The sequence below is a fragment of the Malurus melanocephalus genome, unplaced genomic scaffold, assembly GCF_030028575.1.
Source record: "Malurus melanocephalus ecotype Western Australia unplaced genomic scaffold, MMel_1.1 scaffold_390, whole genome shotgun sequence".
NCBI classification, from domain to species: domain Eukaryota; kingdom Metazoa; phylum Chordata; class Aves; order Passeriformes; family Maluridae; genus Malurus; species Malurus melanocephalus.
The window spans coordinates 21,981-47,918 of record NW_026623622.1 but is presented as its reverse complement, the minus strand read 5'-3'; the positions used below and the strand labels follow the sequence as shown (position 1 = coordinate 47,918).

At 36.5% G+C, this 25,938-nt stretch overlaps 1 protein-coding gene across 1 annotated transcript in view; it reads right to left on the bottom strand.

Moving 5' to 3' along the window:
- Nucleotides 1-25,938, bottom strand: part of MYO3B (myosin IIIB) — a gene marked incomplete at its 5' end in the record, with an annotated part of 155,249 nt that overhangs the window by 107,682 nt on the left and 21,629 nt on the right. Inside the window, 2 exons of the mRNA XM_057379142.1 lie at nucleotides 205-360; nucleotides 11,498-11,563. Coding sequence (XP_057235125.1) covers nucleotides 205-360; nucleotides 11,498-11,563 — 222 coding nt within the window. The remainder of the gene's footprint in view (nucleotides 1-204; nucleotides 361-11,497; nucleotides 11,564-25,938) is intronic.

Below are 25,938 nucleotides of genomic sequence, written 5' to 3'. Positions count from 1 at the left end.
TGATCACACTAACTTTATGAAGTATCAAAGGGAAAATATGTTTCTTACATTCACATAGCAAGCAGCACCTATTGCTGACAATATTGCCAGTCAATGCATTAATATGAAACAGTAAAAGTCTGTGCATTCCAAGTTTCAATTTGTGCTTTCAGTATCAGTGTGGGGGAAGGAGGGCTGTAGCATATATGTTGCTACATACAGTACCTTGTTTTGGCTAYGGAGCCTTGCTGCTGTTGTTCTTGGATGAGCTCAGCCAGCTGTTTTTGCAGGGACATATCTTTACCATGTACTTGTTTAATAAACGGATGTTCCAAAAGATGGGTGACCGAAGGACGCTTTTCAAAATCTTTGATTAAACACCTGTGACAYAGAAATAGGGGTCTCAGACAATGCTGTTATTCCATTACAGCATGAGTTGAGTCAGCTTACTGTGTAGCTGTTACTATATTTTCTTTCTCCACAAATTTGAGCTCCTCAATATGTAACAAGATTCTTCTACACTGCAATAAATCTGGCATAAAATATTTAGCTTAGTGAATACACTTTACAAGTATACCAACATAAAAGCTACAAATTTGGGCTTATTTAATCTCWCTTTATAACACTAGCCTGGTTACTAGGAAAAAATGGCATTGTATACTAGAACAGCTGTACAGTTAAYATACACAAAAATTAATCTAAGATGAATAGACTGTACTTAATTCACTTTAATTTTCTACCTGTTCTCCAATGAGACTTTGACTACGAACTGTAGGATATAGCATATTTAAAATCACGACCGAAACTTGTGGTACAACACTAATCAGAACAATTCAAYATAGAGTCTTGTTTTTAAAATGAGTGTTACAGGTAGATAGTCTATATCACAACRAGGAGTGTTAGCGTAAGAATTATAAAAACTTCTGCAAGCTTCATAATTCAGCCTGGAAGAGAAAGGAATGAGTCAGAACTAAATGCTAGCCAGGTTACCAAAATGTGATAGTACAGGTGAACTAGTAATAGAGTAAAGAAATACATCCTATTAAATCAGCATAAAGTACCATGCTAATTTTTATAATCAAGATTTAAAATTAGAAAATTCAATTCAAGTTGAATTATTTTTTGCATAATAAAGCTGAAATAATACCGTTTAAACAGAAGAATGGCCCAACAGAATAAGGCTGCTTTCAAGTATCCTCTAATTAATAATATGAAATAATTCTGTTCATCTTGCTCCAATAATAATGATATTGACATTATTTCAGAATGTGAAAAAGAAATACTGCAATTCAGTATATACCTCCCTTCTAGTATCTATAATTTTAGCAAATTATAGCTCAAGATGAGTTTATTTGATGATATGCCTTCATATGACATACTTCACAATTTCACTTCATATTTGCTGAATAAGTACCTAAAGTACTTCCTTTGCAGGGCCAAATACCATAAATAAAGACTATAATTGTAGCCAAAATTTAAATGAAACTAATAGATATTAGAATTCATATTCTAGTTAACATAAATAACAATGTACAAAATTAAAACTACATTACAAAAACTCATACACATTAATTTATTTCAAATACTACCAAACATATCAGCAAGTTTTAAAAATTTTGCCTCACCTCCAAGACTTTACTGAAGACTAAATTCTGGTCTTAAAATGATCCTGCAATATCTTTGAACATAACCTTAATACTTCAGGTTCCCAAAAAAACATTTTTGCCAACCTCTTCTGTACATCTAGTTCAGAAAAGAAAGTCTGTAAAACRTGTTATCAGTTTTGGAACTCTTTTGGTGAATTTTGCTATAGGCTAGAACTGTAGCCTCCTGATAGAAACACGAAAGCAACACAACCTGCTTTATCTCCATCCCTCTGAGCGCAAGGCTATAAATACAAGTCCTTCCCCTCCATGAAAAGATCCATCACTGGCCTTGAACAGGTTYTGACAATCCCCCCTATCCCTCCTCTTTTTTGTAATCTGGGAGTTTTAAAAGTCAATACACCCACAYAGACAATATGGTCCGTGCCAATCCTGTTTAAATTCATGTTTCCTGTGAAAAAGGAAAGAAGCATTTGAAAAGAAAGAAAACATTAATCAGGAAGGCAGAGGAAAAGAGAACAAAGCAACAAATGCTATGCATTATACAACATTACAGATCGATAGCAAATATCTGAAGTGGAAATTTCAGTCTGAAAAGCTTATACACTCATGATTTTTACCATTCTATCAATAATTACAAATTTACAGTATTTATGTTCCACTGTTAATATATAAATGTTCTTGTTAAATTCATTACATCTGGAATTTTGCAGTACTATAACTGAATCCAAGTGAAGCTATGTCTTAGAATCATAGAACAGTTTGTGTTGATGACCTTTCAAGGYCATCTAGTCYGAACCCCCTGCAATGCACAGGGACATGTTCAACTCTATCAGGTTGCTCAGAACTGTATTCAACTTGACCTTTTGTTTCCAGGGATKAGGTATCTACCAACCTGTGTTAGTGTTTCACCACCTTCAATGTAACAAATGTTCTCCTGATATCTAGTCTGAATCAACTCTTTTAAGTTTAAAACTATTATCTTTTAACCCATCACAAAAGGTAGCTGCTTTTCAGAAAATAACATTAGAGTTTAAATGGATTCTCTTAAAAAATTACATATAGGATATCTTGTGATTATCAAAAGTGTGAAGAACATGCAAACCTTTGACCAGGTGGAATGTAGTTATTAATATGAATTCTCTGAGCTCTGAACTATGCACTCCCAGAGACAGTCTACAGACTGGATTTAAGTTGCAAGGTAATTTTCTCCATTTAGATGGCCGCTAGGTGAAACATCCAGATATTGCCCTGGACAGGGCAACAGTCCAGGATACTGCCCTCAATGTGGAAGACCAACAAGAAGAGATACTTTGGAGAAAAAAGTTCTTAGCTTCTCTATTACACGCCTGAAATGGGAGGTTTTTCTGTCAGGCAGATGTTTTAATGAACACAGGTAAATTCTGTGAAGGAAGTAATCTTTGAGATCATCAGGATTATCTTTGCTTCTGTTGCACAACCCTGCCAGTCCCCCACTGACTACTCACTTTGCGTGCATGCTTTACCTTTGCAACTGTCAGTGTTTAYCTACTGTTTCATCTAAATGCAACTTTCATTCTCTGGTAGCAGGATATTTCTGCAGTCTGTGTTCATGGAGTATTTCGCTTGAAACACAACCAAAACTCTGTTAAATCACAGGATGACTAAGTTAATGACACAAGACACATGGACACAATTCTGTGATCAAACTCTCTGTTCCAAGCTCAGACAGAGCACACCTCCTGTTGTGCAAGTTTGTGCCTGCATCAGAAGAACAGAGTCCTTGCAGATGGTTAGTGAGATGACACAACAAAGCAGGAGCTTTGGAACAGAGCTAGGAACTAGCAACTGCACAAGGGAGAGGGAGAGCCACTTAAATTCATGTCTAAATTAATGTGTGAGTACTTCTACTTCAGGAAAGACAATGACAGGACAATGCACATTTCCACTGCAGTCGGTTTAATCCATCAAGTCAAATGGCAAGTTCCTAGCACTTAAAAAACACAGCAACAGAAAGWCCAGGCAGGCCAAGGAATTCAAGGATGGCACACACTCTCCTTTACCTCTAAATAGCAGAAGTTTTGACAGTGCCTTCTAGAAATTACTCCTTACTATGTTTCAAATGCATTAAACAGCTTCCAGCTTAGTCACTGTGCATATTGTGGGCTCAGTGTGTACTCAAATATTCAGTGCCAATTTGATGCATCACCTTGGCAATCACCTTGGCTTGCCGTGATGGAATATAGGATGGAAAGTGACACTGAAAAGAYAGCCCTTACATTTCTCAGGGTGTAYTCCTTTGTCCTTATTCCTCTCTATGTAGACAAGACCTATTCATATTCTGAAGTATATTTACATGCTCTGCTTCTACACWCTGTCAGTTCAACTGTGTTGCTTTTCGTGCAATATGAATGCCTGCTGCTGTTCTTAGTCAATATCATCTGTAAAATAACAATTCTTGGGCCACCACCTAAGTGCTAATGAAAAATGATGCATCAGATTGCCAGTGCCCCCACAGGTGTTCAATAAGGTGTCATTCTACTGGAAGCAGTATTGACACTATAATGCTCTTCAGAAAATAAAATTAATCCAGAATATTGGCTCTTACAATGCTAAAGCCTGCAGGAAGGTCAGCATTATACCAGAGTTTTCTACACACTATAATGTGTGAAAAAGTTAATTATATGGATGTCTGAGTTCAAAGTTGCCAGTAAATTCAGTGAGGAAATGTATCTAACATATAGGCCAGAAAAAAAGAAATCAAGAAGTAATAAACAAAAATTCATTAATATTAACATTTGAAAGAGTAACAAAACAAGTTTCAAAATTTCACCCATCACAAAATATTCTGAAATCAGTGTGTACATTGTACAAGTGAGAAACGACATTTAGAAGCCCTATAAATGAAGGATTTGCTTCTGAGGAAAAAAGAAAACTAAAACATCTTCAGCCTCTCATCTGAGCATKCATTTAATAAGTGTTTGGACAGTTAGCTCAGACATTGTCAAACATCAGCCATGCTGCAATTTTTCATAAAACCAGTAAATGTGCTGCACCTGCAAATTCAGCCAATTTGTTTGGCTCATGGAAATTTAAAAAAAAACAAAGAAAAAGAAAAAAAGAAACATTAGTTTGAACTGAGCAAATTGACTGGCAAATCTGCTACAAGATAGGTTTAAAATAAGGTATGATGAAAGTATTACAATTGGTCTGCTATTTTTTGTATCTAAAATAATGGAAAGGYTAATTCAATAGAGATTGAAAAATAAATAAATACTGTATGTTTGCCTTGACAAAAATCAATCCATTATCTAATTTGAAATTCTAGTATCTTCCATCATGCTTTCTTAGCTGAAAATTAATTCTCAGAATTCATTAGTGTCACTACATTAAACATAGGTTGCAGCCATTTGCTGCAATCTCACAGCCAGGCTCCTAAGCACTATTTCCATTCTGCCACAATTACAAGCAAAGATGAAGCATTTATTAGCAGGGGATAAGAGCAGACTCCCATCCACACAGGCCCATCTGAGACAGCCTCTGAAAATTCACTGGCTGCTGGCACTCGGATGATAACATTGTTGGAATTGCTGGGTTTTGACAATGTAAACGGCCATTTTGCAAGCAGCGAATCAGTTGGCTGAAAAGGAGAGATATTTATCAGCTTTCATGAGCTAATATTTACTAATGAATAAACAGAAAGAAACAGATTTCATAAGAACTGCAGTGGTGGTCTAAGTCTCCTGWGTGTTCAGAAATAGAAAAATAATTACTAACGTCACTCACTATTGCAGCCAAACCTAAGTAGAGCAGCAGCAGTTCTTTCTTTCAGAAATTCTCTTTCAACTGACCTATTATGATGTATTTGACCCCAAATACTTTCTTTAAAAAGAAAGAAATCAAGCAGCTGCAACTCAAATAGCTTAGTTACATTATGATTTATCACCAGTATTTTGTTTTCTTCAATTATTATATTTTGTAAATGCTACATTTTCTGATGATTTCTTATCTGCCAGAAGTGTATTGCTGGAACTCATTTTGTCTCATAACCCTAATACCCAACCAGACACCAAGTAAATATTTAACATCTACACATGCAGAAGATGCATAGGCTAATATTTGGAAGAAATTATGACTGTGTATCAGACTCTGTATTAGAGCTTGGAAATTCACACAACAGCCTCTGGGTGACAGTGATATAAAGTCTCTGTGCTGTTCAACTGTTATGTGTTGAACACAGCTGAAGTCCTCATTGCCACWCTTCTGGTCCCCATCCCTCTGCCAACTGCCTTGTTCATCAGGGTGCTTTCCCCATCACCTGCTCCTCTCACAGCTCTGGAACATTCTCCTCTGCCCTCCACATATTTCACTACTTGCACAAGTACTTGCTGTCGAGCAGTGAGAAATCCTTCCAAGACTCTGCTAATAAAAGAGCTTTCCAGGGTCTTGAACTGGACTTCAGGTCATCCTGAGGTACTAAGATATTCTCCTCCCAAACCCAGAAAATATAGTTACCAGCTGGTCCCAAAGATAGAGAAAGCCCAGCTGGGGTTCTAGAGGGGAAATTTCCCAGAGGAAGAGAAAGAGTAAGGAAGGTCATACCCTCTTGAAATGAGGGAGCATTCTCTCCTAAGAAGGCAGAAGGAAGTCTCTGGGTTCTGAGACTTTTTTTTACTCCCCATACTTGGCTGATTGCTTACATCACAAGGTTGCTTCACGATGCAAGATTAATGAAATCAAGACCATGACCTCAAATAAGTTGACTCCCCCTGCTTAGAGAAACGGAAGGACAGACACTGACAAGCAAGATCATTAAGGCCAGRTACATTAGATCAGAAACTTTCCAGTCAAGGAAGGAAAAATAACAATCTCTGAGGTATTTTTAGATGGTTAAAATGCTCAGTAACCTATTTTCCTTCCTACCTCTGTACCACAAGTAGCTGTGACAGGCACTGGTAAGTCACATGCAGAGAGGTGCAGAAGACATTCCATGAATTACATTTGTAATAACCATGCAGGGACATTCCTGCTTCTCTGACACTTTGCTGCTTTCCATTTCCAGGCCTGCCCAACCCCCACTGCTGCAGGTCACTAATTTACAAAAGTGAACTAAAAAACTGTGACAGCTTTGCCAACAGCATTTCTGTTTCCAGTCCTAATTCAGCAGGACTCACAGGATAGAAATAACCTTATCCTCAGGACTATATATATAACTGCCCCTTTGCCAAAAGCAAAAGCTGGGCTCTAGGGATATGTGTGTGAGTTAAATAAGTCTGCTGTCTTGCACAGCATCCCATGATAAATAATAAGGATTTTACTGTTCATTCTGCTACAATCAGATATCAGGATGAAAGACTGGATTTATGACAAAGAACTCAATCATCACATGCATGGTATAAATTCTGATGGTCAGAACACATTTATACATTATTGATCTGCCTTTTGGTAGCAAATGCTGTAAATTACTAATCCTTCCTAAGAATAAGACAAATACTCAAACACTGAAATGTCACCATCACCTCTTTTCTTAATAAATCTTTTTTCAGTTTAATATTCAATATGAAGCACCATATAGTATAATTTAAAGCACACATCTGAAACATAATGAAGATTCTATCACACTGAAATTGTAAAATCAGATGTAGTAAATATCTTCACCTCTTCTAAATCTTCAAAAATGACAACAGGTTTCCCAGCCTTATTTGGGCTGAATAAGCATTATAATTTATTTTGGCCCATATACATGGTTTAGAGAACAAACAACAGAAACTCTGCAGAGTGGCACCGCTTGCAGCTCTTTAGCATGAGTCTGACAGTTGCACATGTTGAAATCTTTGTAATTCTACCAGTGACAACAGAAATACAATCAGAACAACTCTAGGGAGCATCTCAAAACCACCAAGTAAATTTATTTATTGTATGATGAAATCAATGAATAACCTTTCATCATGAATTGCTCTGATCTGTTTCTCTCGTCTGTCCTTGAAGGCCCAGAAAAACAAAGACCTTTCAGAACCTTGTACAACAGAAGTACTGTTTTACTAGAAACAGTATGCTTTGCATGTGTATCAGATATTCCCCCTCAGGTACCTATCCCACTCTGACACTACAGCATGCAGCTGATTTGAGGCACACTTTTTACTACAACAGTTCATTACAAAGTAGAAGATAACTGTATTTGTTATATATGTCCATTCCTCTGTATAAATATGTATGTTTCATGCAATATTCAAAAGAGATGGAGATCTTTCAGCAGGTACTACAATTTCATATTTCAAGTCCATCTGTAGACAGATTTTGAGAGTCTACATCAATGAATGAAATGCAAAAAGTACAGATTTGGTGGTAACCTTACACATTGCAATATTATCTTTTTGACATTTGCAAACCTCTTTGCCTTCCCAGACACTGTGAAAGTGTAAGTTATCAATGCCTGTCATGTTTTCAGTGAAAGAAATAGTAATATGAACAGAATGTCACTAAGTAATTGCTTAGATTGTGAAAATAATTTAGCTGCATTCAGAGAAGTTAAAGCTAAATGGACTACTTAAAACCTTATAATCTAGGTGATCTATTAACTGAATAACTCTGAATGCAGACTCATCAATATGAAATTCAGCTTGCTAAGTCAGTAAATTGAGTACAAAGAAGTGAGTTTATCAGGACAAAAAAAAAAAGTATATTTGTACTGTATTTGCAGTGTCATTGCTAAAAGTTACATTCTGATGATAAATGTGACCATAAATACTTAAGTTCACATTTTGACTTTATTAATTCCTGAATTTCTTAGTTTTTTAATTCCCTCCAGCTCAAGAATGACTAATTAATTCAAAGAACCATAATAGCTAATCATTGGTTAAATAAATTTAAAAGGAGAATGTCTCTGGAGATATCACTATTAATTTTAATTAAAATTACCATTTTGTGATGTAATGTAAATAAAAGTTATTGCATTCTTCAGCTACAAGAATGTATTAATTCTTCTGTTTATCTCTCGAGATCAGTGAAACTCTAAAGTTCCAAGAAAATTATTTGTCACTGCTGTGATAGTTTACGAAGTCTTACAGAACTGGTAAAAACTCCATTGATATGCAGATAATTAATTATTTCTCACATTATGACTGGAGAGACAAGTTTTTCCTGCACAATCACAATAGTATATATTAATACACACAGACAGAACTTTATTTACCTTTTAGATGTATATGCTGCCTGTATCTTAGTAGATAGCAAATACAAAATTAGGCTGCTGCTGGAGATGAAAACTGAAATTGTGTCTTCTCTGTATTTTTTAAACAAAATATCTAACTCAGATTCACTGCCTTCATTGTAAAAATCCTTATGAGAACAACACATTCCAGTCTTCATCTCAACTCAAGGTCAACAGTGCTGGGAATAGAAACATAGATTAACCAGGATAGAAACTATCTTGACACTCTCCATTCAAATTTCATAAATATTGCATCTGACTAAAATGCTGCTGCAGAATCATCATCTTTTGGGGCAGTAGAATCCTAGCTAAAAATATAGATTTTCTGAAAAATACATGATCACTATTTTAACAGCTTAAAGAGATACCAACAATGAAATTTCCACGTCAGGCATGATGTAAATCACCGTAATATGTTAGAGACCACTTGTTAAAAAAAAAAAAAAAAGCCTCTTGACACAATGGTATTTCAAGAGATGGGAATGTGGGGTGAAAAAAGCTACAGTGACCATGTTTGGCAATCTTGGCATAAACAAAATCATCRCATAAACCAAACTGAAATCAAAAGCTTAGTCAAAGCTATGTGCTTGGTCAGTACACAGGTCTGGCCTGCAACTTGAATAGATAAGCTTGTTATGCAAATGATGTTAGCATCAAGAAGGAGGTAGATAATGAAATTATTCAAAAGCTAACCACTCATCACAAGGGTGACAGAAACATCAGGCAAGGTCCTAACATATGGATAAAAGGCAGTATGGAATTTTTACAATCACTGCTTTTAATTTATCATAACTAGGCTGTCACAAGGCAGGCATCAACAAATGCATAGCTAATGCATATAAATGAGCCAATTAGCAGTAATGGCTAAAATGTTTGCAGTTGTATGATCCAATGTTTCATTATCTAAACTTTGCTAGAAAATCCACTAATGAATATCTAAGACTCTATAAAAACATCTGGTAACCTCTAWATCGAAACAATTTTACTAACACATACCCAAGAATATAACAATGTCAGAGAGAATTCAATTTCAGTATTCTCTTAAAGGCAGCTATAATATAGGGTATTTATTGTAATARTTGCATAACTCCATGTTAAGAGAAGTGTATATGAGCTTATTTCCTTACTTCATTGTGCATATCACTGTAAAAGTGAAAAGCAAGATCTGAGAGCCTGCAAAAGTTGATGGTGAGGAAGTAATTAGGCAAAAACGAACAATAATCCATGTGATTAAAAATATACAATTCAAAGATATCAAAAACTCAAAGGACAAATATTAATAACAAATTTAGCCATAAAGTACTAACATCTGATTTGTTTTATGAACAGTGCATGCTGAACTAAGGAAATGTTTAACTCAGTTTTTGTTTCCGTTCTCAAGCTCAGCAGGGACTTCTAAAAGGGAACACACCAAGAAAGAAAAACTTACATAACAATGCTGAAGGTTARTGCATAATGTTTCTCAGACAGGAAYGTAATCCTATTTACCAGATGCAGTGACTTTCTGAAACACAAGTGGAATATAATTCACTAGTGCTAAAGTCCCTCAGAATACAGATTATGGCCTTTAAATGCAATAAAACCAATGGTTTTTTTATAATAGAATGAAATTCATCCATCGCTTGGTGATCCTTGTACTTAAACACTGACTCTRCCACAGACTCCAATGCACACTGCTGAGTAAACAAGGACAGGCATTATGGAGAACCAGAACTTGGATCAATCTGCTCTAAAGGAATGTACTTCTGCCACCTACACCGAAGAGATTCTGAGTTACACTGCAAAAATAATATAATGGCCTTCCTCTGCAGGTCAAACATTATGCTGTATCTCACCTCCCTGTGTGSAAAAGATCAGTAAATAACAGTATTTTTCATGGATTACTAAAAAATAAAAATTTACATTCGTGTTTCTATTTTTAACTTCTAAAATGAAAGACACTACTACACAACTAGCTGAAAAACGTATMAGGTAGGRACACTGTACAAGCAATTGGATACAYCAAGGAACAGAACAAGTTGGAAATCCAGATATGCATATTTACAAAYCTATCTTGAAAAGTCAGTATTGATGAGTGGTGTTCAAATATTTGGTTATTTGATCAGTGTAAACCTCTGAAGGATTTTATAATACTATTCCCTGCATCACATGCTTGGGCTGTAATAAGTTCCAATGAAATGCAGTAAATTGTTTTAATATAATGTTAGCAACTACTAAACTCTGATTTTCTAGTATCATTGTAAAAAGAAAAAAGTAAAGCAAAAGTATATTTTAGCTTGGTGACAGCTGCCTAGATTATGCTCTTAGTACTATTGATGCTCAATTGCATATATTGGGTAYACAACCCATTACACCTCAGTAAAGTGGAAAAAGGCAATTATTTTCTTTCTTATCTTTCAAATTCTTCTTTTAAATTGACAAGCAGTCATTTTCACTAATTGCTTTTCCTTCTCAGCATAAAATTTCACTGGAAACCATCAAGGACATGAGGTATAYTTTATAAATCTGTTCTAAGTCCATCAAAATCAGGAGACAGTCATATGAAGAACATTACATGACAAGTGCTGTAAATCTTTCAAAAAGTAAGCCATGGTCTAGAGTCTATGGAAAGAAAACTGTAGTCAAAAACCGGCAAAAGCAACAACTCCTTAAGAAAATTCTGTTTTCAGATTGGCACACACAGGTCTTTCTGAATAAGCTGTTTTTAAAAGAAAACAAAACTCACTGTGAAATGAAATGGTTGAATCCTCTGCACCATTTTTCAGGATGTAGCAAAGTAGGTGGAGGGTTTCTGAAAAACAAAGATCTGATGTTTAAAATGTTAATGTTACCTCACAGATAGTCATCAAAGATAGTACAGGTTCCACCAGGGAGAAAATGATAATTGAGAAAGTAGCAGTCAAATAGTYTATGTGTTGCCCTCAGGTGTCTGTTGGTTTTTCTTGCTTTTGYTTATTCACTGACAGCTCTCTTTTCACACCCTTCTCCTTTTATGTTAATACTTTCGAAGTTGGTAGTCAGTATCGCTCACAGAGTACTTCCCAACATTTYCCTTTCAATTCAGCCTGATTGAAAATGCAACATTAACCTAGTCACCAAATTACCTTAATCCTTTGGCCTAGATCACTAATTCTGATCAAAACTTTTAAAGTATGGATAAGAACAACCTGTAGGAATTTCAGTCTGGGTTTCAGTCCATATTCAGTTTGGATGACACTGGAAACTCTAAAACTGTTGTTTAGCAGGCAGTTTTTTTGCATTACATGGGAAGATGGCCTTCATGAAATTTTTTTTTTCCAACTCTGATAAATTACATGGTATTTGACATATAAGTCCTTTCCTTGCTGATTGCTAYTGTTACAGTTTAATTACATAAATATACAAAGCAAAACCTACAGGTTATATTAAGTGAACCAAATTTTAAGAGGCTCAAATTTAAGTGGACCAACTTATATCAGGAATTGTTCATGAAATCACATATTRTATTATGTTATGCTATGCAATGTTATGTTATGATAGGTTGTATTATGTTATCCTCCAGAGGTTTCCCMTGCAGCTTAAAATTGGCTATGTACTGAAGCCTAAATTAACTTTATAAGATTAAACTTGTGTTTTACGAAACCTTGATGATTTTTGTTYTGCTGCATTTGAGGGTCCTGTATTACTGAACTGGCAGGCAAAAACAAACACAGTAAGACTTATTCTACAACAAAAACACACAATAATTTTCTGGATCGTATCACAAGTCACGTCATTTATACTGTGGCCACATTCCACAGAATAACACTGCTTGTAACAACAGCAAACAAAAAACAAAACCARAAACAAACAAACCAAAACYAGCATAACCAACATAAATTAGTGCTGATTTGCTCAACAGTCATGAGTTTTTCACACATATTCATTGAAAAATTAGGTCCATTTAGCAATTACTCTAAAATATACAAGCAAAGTGGTTTTAAAAAAAATTGAAATGTGGCTTTGTAATAGATGGACCACTTTTGCTCATCTGCATCTTTTTAAAACAAATGCAGCCACCAAATTACACTGCAGGCTGACAAGTTTGCTGGAATGACTATCTTATTACCTTTCCTTTTTGCTTCAGAAAACTCAGGGAATAMAATTTTCTTCATGAAGTGAAGAAATCCAGAATGTTTGAGATGTGCATCACTCAGYAATTTTATCATTAGGGAAAAAATGTATGATTGGTTATTTTAAATTACAAGAACATTTCAGGGTTTTCTGGTTTTCTCCCCTTTATGAGGCTCATGTGCTCATGTACATCACAGAACCTGATTTTTTTTATAAGCATAAAAAAAACTATATCGACAAAAATAATCCTTTATCAAAGGAAGATAAACTTTAAAAMCATCTTTGTCTATAATAAAAATGGTTATCAGTCCAGACATCCCACATAGTGACCTCTACAAACAGCTTTAAGAAATRGGCAGCTGGGGTTAGTGTATGTTTCAGTCTTTATATTGCAGGAATGGTACTCTATCTGACATCTTGGATTCTGATGAAAGATCATCTTTTATTGTACTGTGAAGTACACTGTATTTCCTTTTAGAATTCTACTGAATTCTACTGAATTCTACTGAATTCTAGTACTGTCTACTGAATATTTACTGTGAAGTTTTGAATTTCATTGCAAAGTAATTTGCTTTTTGAAAAGGTCAATCTCCTTAATGAAATATGCCGTTTTGTCTTTCCTGTCCACAATGTTCCAAAAGGCTTTCCAGGTGGTAACAATGGTGCTGACAAAGAGCATATGGTTTGGAGGCATTGTTAACAATCTCACAAGGARCTTTCTGAAAAAGTACAGAGAGATAGTTTACATTCACTGCAGATGTTATGATGGAAACAGGTAGGATTTCATCATGGAAGAACAGATCAACAGGGTAGATGTCATTTCAAAAACACAGATTGTCATTTGTAGGTCAATAGTTAATGGAGAAAGTAATCTTTTTAACCATAAAGAACATATTTTGTCTAACAAATTGCTAAACTACTAAGCTCACACTGATAGCTACTCTCTTTGGCTGACCCGAATCAACACAACCAAGTAGTACTCCACAGATGCTGTCTTGCGCTTGATACTTTTGTATTGTTGACAGAAGATATAATGTAGTGCTTTTGTAGCAAAATCATTCAACTCTGTACTTAGGCCACTATAAATTGGCATTTCAGGTACCCCATCTATAAAATTAGATGATAAACAAAACCAGAACCTTAATTCATTAGCATCCATAAATTACATTGGTCCCCSTTGATGAAAAACACCTTACCTTAATTACAAAGTAAAAAAAAAAAAATGTTCATCCTTTTCTGGCATCATGTGCACAAATTATTTCCAGAAAGAGGCATAAGGCTGTCAGCTCCCTACCTTCACTTTGCCTAAGACACCAGAAACTGTTTCATGTCAAYAGCAGCAGAAAACACCACWSCTTCCATGGTGCCTCCACAAGTGGATTTCTGCAGTGAAGACTCTACGTAGTAGGGTAACAGGAAAAGGAAGATATGCAAAGGCAACTCTAAACTTTTTTTGCAACCATGCATGAACTTTTGCAATTTGAAATTAATAATCAATTAAAATATCTATAACTTATATCCTGATTTGTATCTCACTAAAGAGAAAAGGTAAAATAACTCATATGCATCATCAGATGCTAAACCACAGAGAAACAACACTCTCTTAACCACTTCAGCTCAAGGATCAAACTAGGGCCATTTTGGATTACAGACTATGTTAATTCCAGTATATGGAATTCTGTGGCTCTCATGTATTTGTACCAGCCAACAACATTCCATTTCATCAGCTGGCTGTTTCTGCAAACCACACTCACAGAAAAACTAAAAAGCTTACCTCTTGTTAACTTGTTGACATAACTCAKTCTACTTTTTCATATAAAATTAGAACACTCTGCATGCAATCTTTCAATCTTTGCCACATCTTTGCCACATGTATAAGAAGCTGAAGAAAATATAGTCTTATTTTCTATTATATGTGATGAAAATTGTGAAAAGTAGATAGGAATATTATTGGAAAAAGCAACTATAATTGGGTCTGTCTTTTAAAAATGTTCTCTTTTGATGCAAGATGAGTAATCAAMGAGTTATTTCCCAACTTTGTGTTTTTTCCTTTAGTTCTTTCTATAATTCATAATTAGTCACAGAACTACATGCTCTTTTTCCTTAGGCAGATGCGTTGCCCTTGGGAGTAGCTTTTCTATCCTTGTGTTTAGTGCTTGCCATGGTCATACTAATGTTTTTCACTGCGAGTTCTGCTTCAGTGAGGAATGCAGGGTTGAGACTATAAATGACACCCATACATASGAACAATGTTCCTTCTAAGGACATGAAGACATTAGCAAGAATCAAGAAACAACTGTTGCTGGAACTGCTGCTGAATTTTGACTGATACACAGAGAGCTGTATGCTGGAAATATTTTAATCTGTAGAGCTTTATGTGTTCCCATCATTCAAGCTGCCTCCAAAGTCACAGCTGGTGAGACAAAATTGGTCATTTTACCACAGCAAGGCCAATGATGCAGTCCAGTGAGCACCACTCATCCTTTATATTAAGCTGTGAACCTAATTACAGATATGGATAATAGATATTTGTTGGTAATGAGAAAACAAATATTTTAATTTATGACAAAATTTTAAAAACTTCAAATACATCCACTGCTTTTTAAACTATTTCAGTAAACAYAGTCATAAATTTTATCAACAGAAATCAAGACAGTACCTACCTGTGACCAAACTGCAACTGATCAACCTAGCACATTGTTAATGAGAAATTAGCAGATGAACCAGCAACACCTGCCACCATGAACAGGCTCTGACAATCACCACCCCACATAAGCATGCTCTTAACTMCTCTTCTAGCAGACTGAAGAGACTGTAGCTCTGTTGACAGTTTCCTAGGTTTATACACAGCTAATTTTTAGATAAAAATACACTTTCCATGCATATTTCAAAWCACTAAGTGAAACAGCCAAAGAAAAAGGACAAATTCAACCATGCAAAATAATATTTCCTTAMAAAAGGTTACAGGGAAAATAAAATTAAAATACATGAATAATTGACAATAATTAATACCTCATAAATTCTCATACAAGTTTAAATTACTGCCACTCCAGAGCAGGACTCTCCMCCTTTAGTAATCCTCCAGAAATAGCCAGGTAATTCTCAAAAGGGCTCGGAAGATTTCCGAGCAAACACTTGGTTTGTGGTGCATTCAAATCAGTAAGAGGTGYTCACTAATCTGAAAGAAAAATTCAGACCCTAAACACTCTCCTATTCATCTGTCTCCTACTAAGGTCCACTGAAGTTCAACTGACTTCCAGTGTATTTCACAAAAGTCTACTCTGCAGGAAGCAGGGTACTGTAATCAGCACTGTCAAGACAGAAACTGTAGAAACTTGCAGAAGTGGAGAATCAGTACAAAATCCTCTGTGTACATAGAGGCAGGCCTTTGAAGCTGTTTCTTAGATCAGTGGAAAGATACCACTGAATGTTGTTACCTGGAACCTCCATGGTAAGGAACCACAGCAGCAAGTGGCTCAAGAGCCCAGGAGATCAGAAAGAATATAGAATTCACAACTAAACTGGAAGCAGTATCAAAAGCATGGGATTGGGGCAAAATGGCTAAAGGCCTAAAGCAGTTTTCTGCCCATTGAATTGATCTAAGGGACTCCAAAGGCAATTAAACATCCTCAAAATACCAAGAATTSTGCAAGTCTTCACAGAATCAGGTACCAATCTCCCTTAAGTCTTCTTAACCAGATCTTTCTTGGACAAGAGAACAGACTAATGCTAAATCATAGTACCCTAACTACATATAATCATATATACTGACAACTGACAGCTGACAGTTGTCAGCACTGACAACTCATATACAACTTAACCAGGATCCCCAGCTCCCTTTCCTCAGTGCTGCTCTCCAGCCTCTCATTCTCCAGCCTACACACACAACCAGGGTTGCCMTGTACCATGTGCAGAATCTGAAATTTGCACTTTTTAGACTTCATCCAGCTGGTGATTGCCCATCTCTGATTTTTCAAGGTCTCTCTGCAGGGCTTCTCTGCCCTCAATAGTCATCAACTCCTCTGAATTTGGTGTTGTTGGCAAATTTACTTAGTAYTCCTTGGAGCTGTGTGCCCAAGCTTTTAATGAACATGCCAAAGAGAACTGGGCCAAGGATGAAGACCTGCAGAACCCCGGTAGTGACCAGATGCCAGCCTGGTGTCACTCCATTCACTATATTCCCTTTGTGCCTGACGTGTGAGTCASTTGCTCACCCATCACATAACCAGGTTATTCAGCTSTGWGCTGGACGTATTGTCCAAAWRGATATTGGGAGMGACAGTATCAAAAGCTTCACTGAAGTTCAAAATGATTGTATCTACTTGCTTTTCTAGATCAGCTAGGTGGGTTACCCTGTCACAGAAGGAAATCAGGTGTGACAAGCAGGACTTTCCCCTCATGAAGCTGTGCTGGTTGTGATTGATGACTGTGTTGTCTTCCATGCACTTCTCAATACCACCCAGAATAATCTTCTCCATTATTTTACCAGGCACTGAAGTGAGATTGACAGCCCTGTAGTTTCCAGGGTCCTCCTTCTTGCCCTTCYTGAAAATTAGCAGAGTCAGATGGGTCACTTGGGATTCTCAAGCCAAGATTCAAAAAGCACTGAGAGATTTTGCAATGACATCAGCTAGCTCTCTGAGGATTCTTGGATGAATCCCACAAGGCCCCACAGATTTGTAGGGATCCAGCTGGAGCAGYAGATCCCACACAATTTCAGGGCTGACTGGGAATTAGTTGATCATTCTCACAGTCATGGTCCTCCAGCTCAGGACACTGAGACCTCCTAGGTCCATCATCTCTGTTTAAGACAGAAGCAAAGAATGCATTAAACATCTCTKCTTTGTCCATGCTCCTATTTGCAAGGTGACCATCCTCATCCTGTAATCAGCTGAAGTTGTTTATACACTGCCTTTTGCCATTAATATATTTGAAAAAAATCTTACTGTTCCCCACCATTCTGGCCAGCTTTAACTCCACACAAGGCCACATTCTCCCTACAGTGRCAAGCAGCATCTCTGTATTCTTCCTGTGTCACCTGATCTTGCCTCCACGGGGCATGGACTTCCCTTCTACATCTTATTTCCAAGAGAAGATTACCTGCTCAGCCAAGCTGGCCTTCTGCCTCGCCTGCTTGACTTGCAGTATTTGGGAATTGGCTGCTCCTGTGACTTAGGAGGGGATATTGAAAACATGACGAGCACTGCTGGACCCCAATACCTGCAAAAACATTTTCCCAAGGGACTTTACTTACTAATTCCCTGAGCAGTCTGAAATTYGTTCTCCTCACATCCAGAATTGAGGCTTTGCTGGCACTTTTCCTCCAGTCAAAAGAGATTCTAAACTTGCTTGCTTTATGATCACTGTGGCCAAGATGGCTGACAATCTCCACTTTGCTCATGAGATTCTCTGTTGGCAAGCAGAAGACCAAGGAGAACATCTTTCTGAGTCGGATCCCTTAGGACCAGTTCCATAAAATTGTCATCTAGGTTTTCTAGGAATCTTCTGCTTTGGTTTGTACCAGCTGTGTGATGCTCCCAATTGATTTGTGGAAGTTGAAGTCCCCCGTAAGGACAAGTGCAGTTGACTTCAAGTGTCCCTTCCTCAAAGAATAATTCATTAGCATCCTGGCTAAGAGGTCYGTAACAGACTCCCATGATGGCATCCGTGTTATTTGTTTGTCCCTTGATTCTTATCTAGAGGCTCCCAACTGTGCCACTGCCGGCCATGAGCTCCATGCATTTCAGTCCTTCCATTACATACAATGCTACCCCAATCCCCATCCCTTCCCACTTGCCTATTCCTCCTTAAGAGCCTGTAGCCACTCAACAGGGCACTGCAGACAGAGGACTCATCTCACCACATTTCAATTACGTTAGTGATGTCAAATCTCTAGGACTGGGCCAAAGCTTTGAGCTCTTTTTGTTTGTTCCTTCTGCTGTGTGCACGAGTGTAGAGACATTTCAGGTGTACTTTATAGCCAACATCTCATGGAGTCGATTGAGGGATCCTATTAGTATTCATTTTCTCAAGTTTTGGCATACCACCCCCTTACTAGCAAGCCTGGCACTTTCCTTTTCCCTCTTCCAAGCTAAAGTTCAATCAGTGAGCCTTCTCTAGCTCCTGTGCTGAAGCTTCTTCCCCTTTGAAAATGGCACATCCCCTCATGTGACAGTAGACCAGGTGTTGAACAGATCATCCCATTGTCAAGAAACTCAAAATTTTTCCAATTACACCCGCCTCAGAGCCATGCATCAATCTGATGGATCTGCCTATTCTTATCAATATTATTCCTTTCTACTGGAAAGACAGAGGATATCACTACCTGTGCTCCTGATCCTTCAACCAAATGTTCAAAGGCCCTGAAGTCTCTTTTGATTGCCCTCACATTTCTATTTGTTATTCTGTTGCTGCCAGCTTAAGTAACTAATAACAGTCAGCAATCACAGGTCCTGATTACACTGGAAAGTTTTCCTCTAATGTCTCCTGCCTGAGCCCCTACGGAACACTAGTAAAATGACCTTTATTCTGTGAAAACCAAAGGCGCAGTACATCTTAGGAAAAATGTGAAGAAAGGAGCAAGAAGGAGCATGCTCCTGCCAAATGTGCTCTCCAGACATCTTTTCACTAGCAACTGATTTACTTCTAAACAGTGTTGCCTCCTTTCCCACTCTCCCCTTCCCTTTTCTATGAGGTCTCTTTTTCTTTTGTAAATATCTAATTCAAAACGGTTAACATACAACTGCAACAACTTCTCTTCTAGAATTATCAACAGCATATATCTATTCAAATAATGGGTAAGCACCTTAATTCTGACAAGTTTATACTGCTTTAAACCAACTAAGGGAAAGAGTCCGTTAAAAGCAAGCAGAACACAAGACACTGCTGCCTCATTGCTGAAACAAAAATATTCTTCTTGCTTAAGTATTTTACTATCTTTTAATTACAGAAGCAGTTATCTGATATTCCTTCTTCACTGGAATTTTCCATAGGCTATACACAGTTAGACAAGTCTGGACGCAATCCAACAGCATATGATAAATTTATATTTAATTGAAAGTTAAACAGACTGCAGGATTCTAATTAGCTGAAAAGGTCAAAGGCAGTAATCACTTTTTAGGGTTTGGAATTTTTTTTGTAAGACAGGTTCCTGATTTCATAAAAAAATGGATACATGTTTTCCCTCTTTCYCAGAAGAGAATGATGGCTATGTATTCTGTAAAACATAAATATATATTTGCCTAGTTTTGCTCATGTTTTTACATGACTATTAATTTTGCTGCCACTTAGTAGGTGACTTAGCAGAATTAACAAAGAAATATGGGCTCAGCTGTGAAACAAATACAAACCCACCAAAGAAAAAAATATCAACTAGCTYTTTAAAGCACACTTAAATCAAGATTTATTCACAACTTTTCTGCTTATAATAGTTCATCAGGCAGAAAAGTAATGAGCAAAAATAAATGGTAGAAGGTAGTCAGTTCCAGAATTATGCACAAATCTCCTTTTGATTGTCAAGATTCACTTTATAYATTGCCAAAAGAAAAGTGCTTCAGGAAGACTATAAAGAGGCTGTCAAAATAAACTTTCTAAGAAACCTTCATCACATGAACAATCTGTGATTCAAAATGGTATATATCTGATGAAAGCCACCTTTAAAGTAATGAGTACAGACAGAGATAATGTGCTAAGCACATTAAATTATCTTGAAGGTCAAATAACAACCTTCAGAAAATGCATTAAACCAAATCTCAGTTATGTAACTTTTTAGTCCACACAAACAGAAAGAAAATGGATGAAGAAGTATTGCAAAGTRTTCTGCTTGGGAACATCTGGATTATCTTTGACTTTTTCCCTTGTACATTACAATTCACAGGCCACTGGTTTCAGTCAGATTTGGCAGCTGCAAGGTTTCATYAGCCTTTTTCAAAACCTGACAAGACATCATTTATTCTTCAGTTTCCAGTTTCAGTTTCTGGTTTCACTGAGACAGAAATAAGTGTTTATTTCAGAAATATTTCTGGATGGAGGTGAAAACACAGCTTTGCATTCCAGTGGTCAAGYCTCCAACCAAAAAATTAGTATAATTGACTTATAATTATGCTTTATTATCTCAYTTATTCACAGAAGTTTCATAGAGTTAAAGAGGCACAAGCAAATTATCACAATTGAAACAGGAGAAGTAATAGTAACAATTTTTATTTATAACCAGTTCTCATCTTTAGTGCCATGTAGTATTTTGCTTTTCTATTAAAATCACTGCTGTGTGAATCTGCAAAGCAGTAGAATGTCAGTTGCCAAAAAAATKAAAATGGGACAGCAATACTTCTGTGCCTGACTGAAATACATATGATGGTGTCTAGACACTATACTTCTGTGGCAGGAATATTAAAATACTGCAATTACACAGCATATTTGCATAAATTTATGGGGAAGTAAAGTATCCTTTTATATCTGACAGTGAAAAACCCACAGATAAATTTCTAAGGGCAATTCCTGAATGCGTTTTAAACTCACACTGTACATCAGCCAGTYTAAGAGGCCTGAGTAGGTCACTTGCCTGAAGGCACTGCTCAGTGAAGCAGATCCACTCTTGGAAAGCTAAAAGTTGGCTGAAGAAAGACACAGAGGGATGCTATGAACTGTTTCTTTTAAGGATAGGAAGATTGCCAAGTGAAGAACTAGACCATTTGGAGTCTGACATGGAACAATGTACCACAGCTCTACCACAGTTCTGGTTCCTGCTGAGACCTCCCTCTGCCCAGGAGGACAAAGCAGAGCAAAGGCCCAATCAGTCCATGGTGACTCTGCCATTAGGCTCCATATTGCCCTGGACACAAGGTAATACAGTTCACCTGTGATTTTTCAACTCACTGAGACATCCTTTTTGTGGCCTTCTTTCCATCAACAATAAAATGTTTTCAYTACATGCTCCTATGAAAAGAAGGACGTGCTTCACAAAACCACAGAAGTGTTTTTCCACTTCTGCTCCTCTACCTTAATTTCTTTGTCAAATTTAACTCTTATTGTCATAGACAAAGACACCTTCTTATCATTCCATTTCACAAAGGCGAGCATTTTTTCAGTTGAGGCTCTACAAAAATACAGATAAACCTAACAGTAAMCCCATAAAATAAGTTTATTACCACATTATTGATGTGGCTGGTACTGAGCATGCAATTCAATCATTACACTCAGCAAAAGAACCCGGCATTTTCGAAGAAAATAAGGATTACACATTCTTTATATTTTATGACTCAAACTTTACTCACAGTTTTCAGTTTAGCATTTTATGAACTGGCACTATTCTGATAGCTCTACCATTCTAGTTCAGAAATAAACACTTGCAGAGGAAATACATTAGTTAATGGTGGCATATTTCCAATGGACCATTAGRAGGATCATTACAAATATTCTAGAGTAATAGACTGAATAAATGCTGAAACATAAAGTAATGTGCAAGATGTGTAAGAGTATAATTTTTTTAAAAATGAATTATCATTTAAGGTAATACAACATCTGAGCAAGAGGACTGTATGTGGAATGAAATTAATTTGCTCCCTCTCCTATTCCTCCAATAAGCTTTATTCTAAAGTACTTAAACTTCTATCTTTTTTTTTTTTAAACAACTGTATGGTTTATGAATCTCTGTAGACTATAGCATAGTGAAGACTAATAAACACAGAATGATAAACATGAAAAATCTATTCATTACCAGAAAAAGGCCCATGACAGCAATTCAAATAAACCCTCTCTTACACAGAACTAAATTACAAAAATACAGTAAGACCGTATATCACTGAACCTGTAAAGACACTAATTTAAAACTCACGTATTCCTTGAAACAGTGGAAAATRTCTTGGGAAAAATACTGACTCACATAAGCAAGGGAATCCAGGGAACTATGAAGGTAGTTAAAACACATTTAAAGTAAGAACTGTTAATGATGCACGTAATGTGTGGCAAAGCAATTAGTGACGCAATAAGAGACCAAAAAAAAAATGTACAAAGCTGATGTATTAAAACAGCATGGAGCACACAAAAATCAAGAGGGATTTTTTTTTGTTTGTTTTAATGCAAGATTTAACCCCCATCACATGATGAATATTCTATGGTAAGCTCTGAAAAGAATGATCTCCTGGATAAGTAAAAAAATCCAGAGAAAATGAAGAATTGAAAGAAGTAATTGTAAATGATGTAAAACAGGGGAACATTTTGAAGATGGGAAGCAACATCTTGGCAAAAGAAAAGACAATGCCAAGATTGGGAAAAATATCGAAGTACGAACAAAGTGAGAAGAGCAAACAGTAAAAATGAGAGACCAAAAGGATGAAGACAAACCAAAACCCCCCAAAGGCAAAACCAGCACAGAGAAGCAAAAATATATCTACAATAAAAATASAGGGTATAATATGTACCACAGTTCTTCCTTCCTTCCTTAATTTCCTCTCAGTAATTAATTATGAGTAACTAAGGTGATTACGTATTTGTTTACATGATGTGAGCATTCAATTTTAAAAACACATAGAATGGCTAAATAAAGAAGAAAATGACACTTTCATCAAGTCAGATCTCTGGTTTYGTTGTAATGTAAAATGTTTTCTGTTCTTTTTGTGTCTCCAGACAGTTCAAGCAGATGCTGCCTGCTCTAAAAGTCTGACATGTTTGCGAGTTGGCAACACATCATGGATCATCAACTTGCCCAATGAATCCATCTTATTGCAATTCAAAAYGCCTTTATCCAGCACTTGTACTAATATGTGAACAGTCTGATAAGAGGGAATCTGATATAACTATACTGAGAATGAAGAAACCTAGCAGTTACATCTTTGCTAATTTAATCAAACTAAACTGCATAAAGTCAATCACTTTAGCCAGCCAGGTAGAAAGACGAAAGCTGTTACTACTACATTTTTCCCAATGTTCTCAGAGACTGTGGTGCTGGATGCCAAACCAGAGATATCAACTTTCTCAAAAGCAGAAATGTTTCTTTACCTTGTCACTCACCAAGCTACTGAAGTAAGGTTTCCTCAGAAAAAAAAAAGTGACTGCTCCCTTTTCAAGAGCACAGGACTTGCTTCCTCTGTTCTCAGTCTTTTTTTTTTTCTTTTTGTAAATACAGTTCTCAYTCATTGAATCTCAACATTTATTAGTACTGTAACATTTGTGAAGCTAGCATTGCAAARTCATCCCAATCTGACTACCTTACAGTTTGCTCATTTGTAAAATGTGGTTTCTCTGTAGAGAATGCACAATCTAGTATCTTGCCTGGGAGTTTTCTCCTTGGCCTCATAACAGTTGGAAAAACTTGCAGCTCCTGTAGGAGCTCTTGGGAGAAGTTGCAATACAAGAGAAATCTAAATGGTCTTTCATTAGCATGAAATAAACCCACTGGAATCATTATTAACTCCCTGAATATCGYAGTTATAAAGATTTATAACCAATGCCTACTCCAATAAATATTTTTTAAAAAATTTTATGAGTTCTAACTTATGACTACATCTGTGATAAGAAAGAAATATAAGCCACTAATTGTTAATAGTAAATGTGCAGATATGTGTAGTGCATTATTACTGCACTAATCATGAGTAATGATTAAATATACAGCATAAAATCTTAACATTAATCAAACTGATAACTGCAACGAGCAAATCAATACCTTTCAAAGCACGGCTCCTTTTAACCAAGTATGTTTGCAAATAGTGGGATTACTTTTTATTGCATATTTATGAAAATTACTTCAGAGAGTGAAGCACATAGGCATTTGGTGACTTTTTATTACAAAAAAATATCCAACACACATTCATCATCATCCRAAGGATAACTATAATCTTGTTAGAATGTGGCTAGTGTCTAAAAAGCTCACTTTCTTTTTCTTCTGCTTCTATCAGTCAGTGAATTAATTCCTTCACAAATATGAACATCAATATTCCATTTCTCAGAAAGGCATMTCTTTTTTGATTACATCCCATGAAAGTCTCTGGAACTGTGAAATGTACAAGATGTCTTATGCACTCTGCAATACCAAACTAGGTGAAGAGATTATCTTTTTTTCATGCAAAAATCTAATTTAATCTAACTGACTTGGCTAAATTCATCGTAAGTTGTATGGGCTACTGAACTCCAACATTAACCACAGGCTATAAAGTTTGTTTTGGAACTCTACAAGGCTACAGCTKGTAATGAAATTTCACTTCTTCAGGACTGCACTACAAACCAGAACAGAATTTTATTATTCCTTCAAACATTAAGTTCTAACTTGTATTTCTGAGACACAAGTACGGTAAGTTGCCTGCACAGCAGCTGCCCTGCAAAACCGTAAGTTAAATGCACAATAACTCAACAGAACACAAGTGTGTATTTTGCATGTGCAAGAATCTAGAGATAAAGCAACAAAAGGAAATGTTTGACAAAGAAAGACATGATAGGCAAAATATTAAAGTTTTATGAATGGAAATTTATAGTGCTGATATGGCTTTCACCCAAGATAGTGTTCCAGACTTAAAAAAACCCAAGTGTTTTGCAGTCTCCTCTTTTTCCTCCATGACTAACAGATAAGCTTTATCACCACTTCACATAAAATACCTCCCACTAAAATTTAGTCACACACACATGAGAGACGGTACAGTCTGAGTAACCTGCCTGACAGCATTATGGCTCTGACATCACGTAACTTTCCAATAAAAAGCAACTGAAAAGGGGAATATCAGTTTTYCTACCACACAACAAAGATTTAATTCAAACATCACTTTCCCCAAATCCACTGCAAAAAAGTAAACACCTCTCTGGTCTAAGCATGAAGATGGTTATCATGCTAGGCCACTCTCAACTGGCACAACCACAAGGTGAGGTAGGCTGACTAAGGATGTTTGACAGACAGGAGGTCTAAGGGAATTACTCACCCAATATTTTCGGCTGGCAGCACTGAATGCAAGCCTCTTGTGAAACTAGACTTCAATGCAGAGCTACCCTCAAAGAAGTTAGGTATGGGAACATCATGTGTCCTCAGCTATGGGTAAATCCCACATTTGAAAACASTGTGATTTGCAGCCTTTGTGTGCAGTTGCAATACTT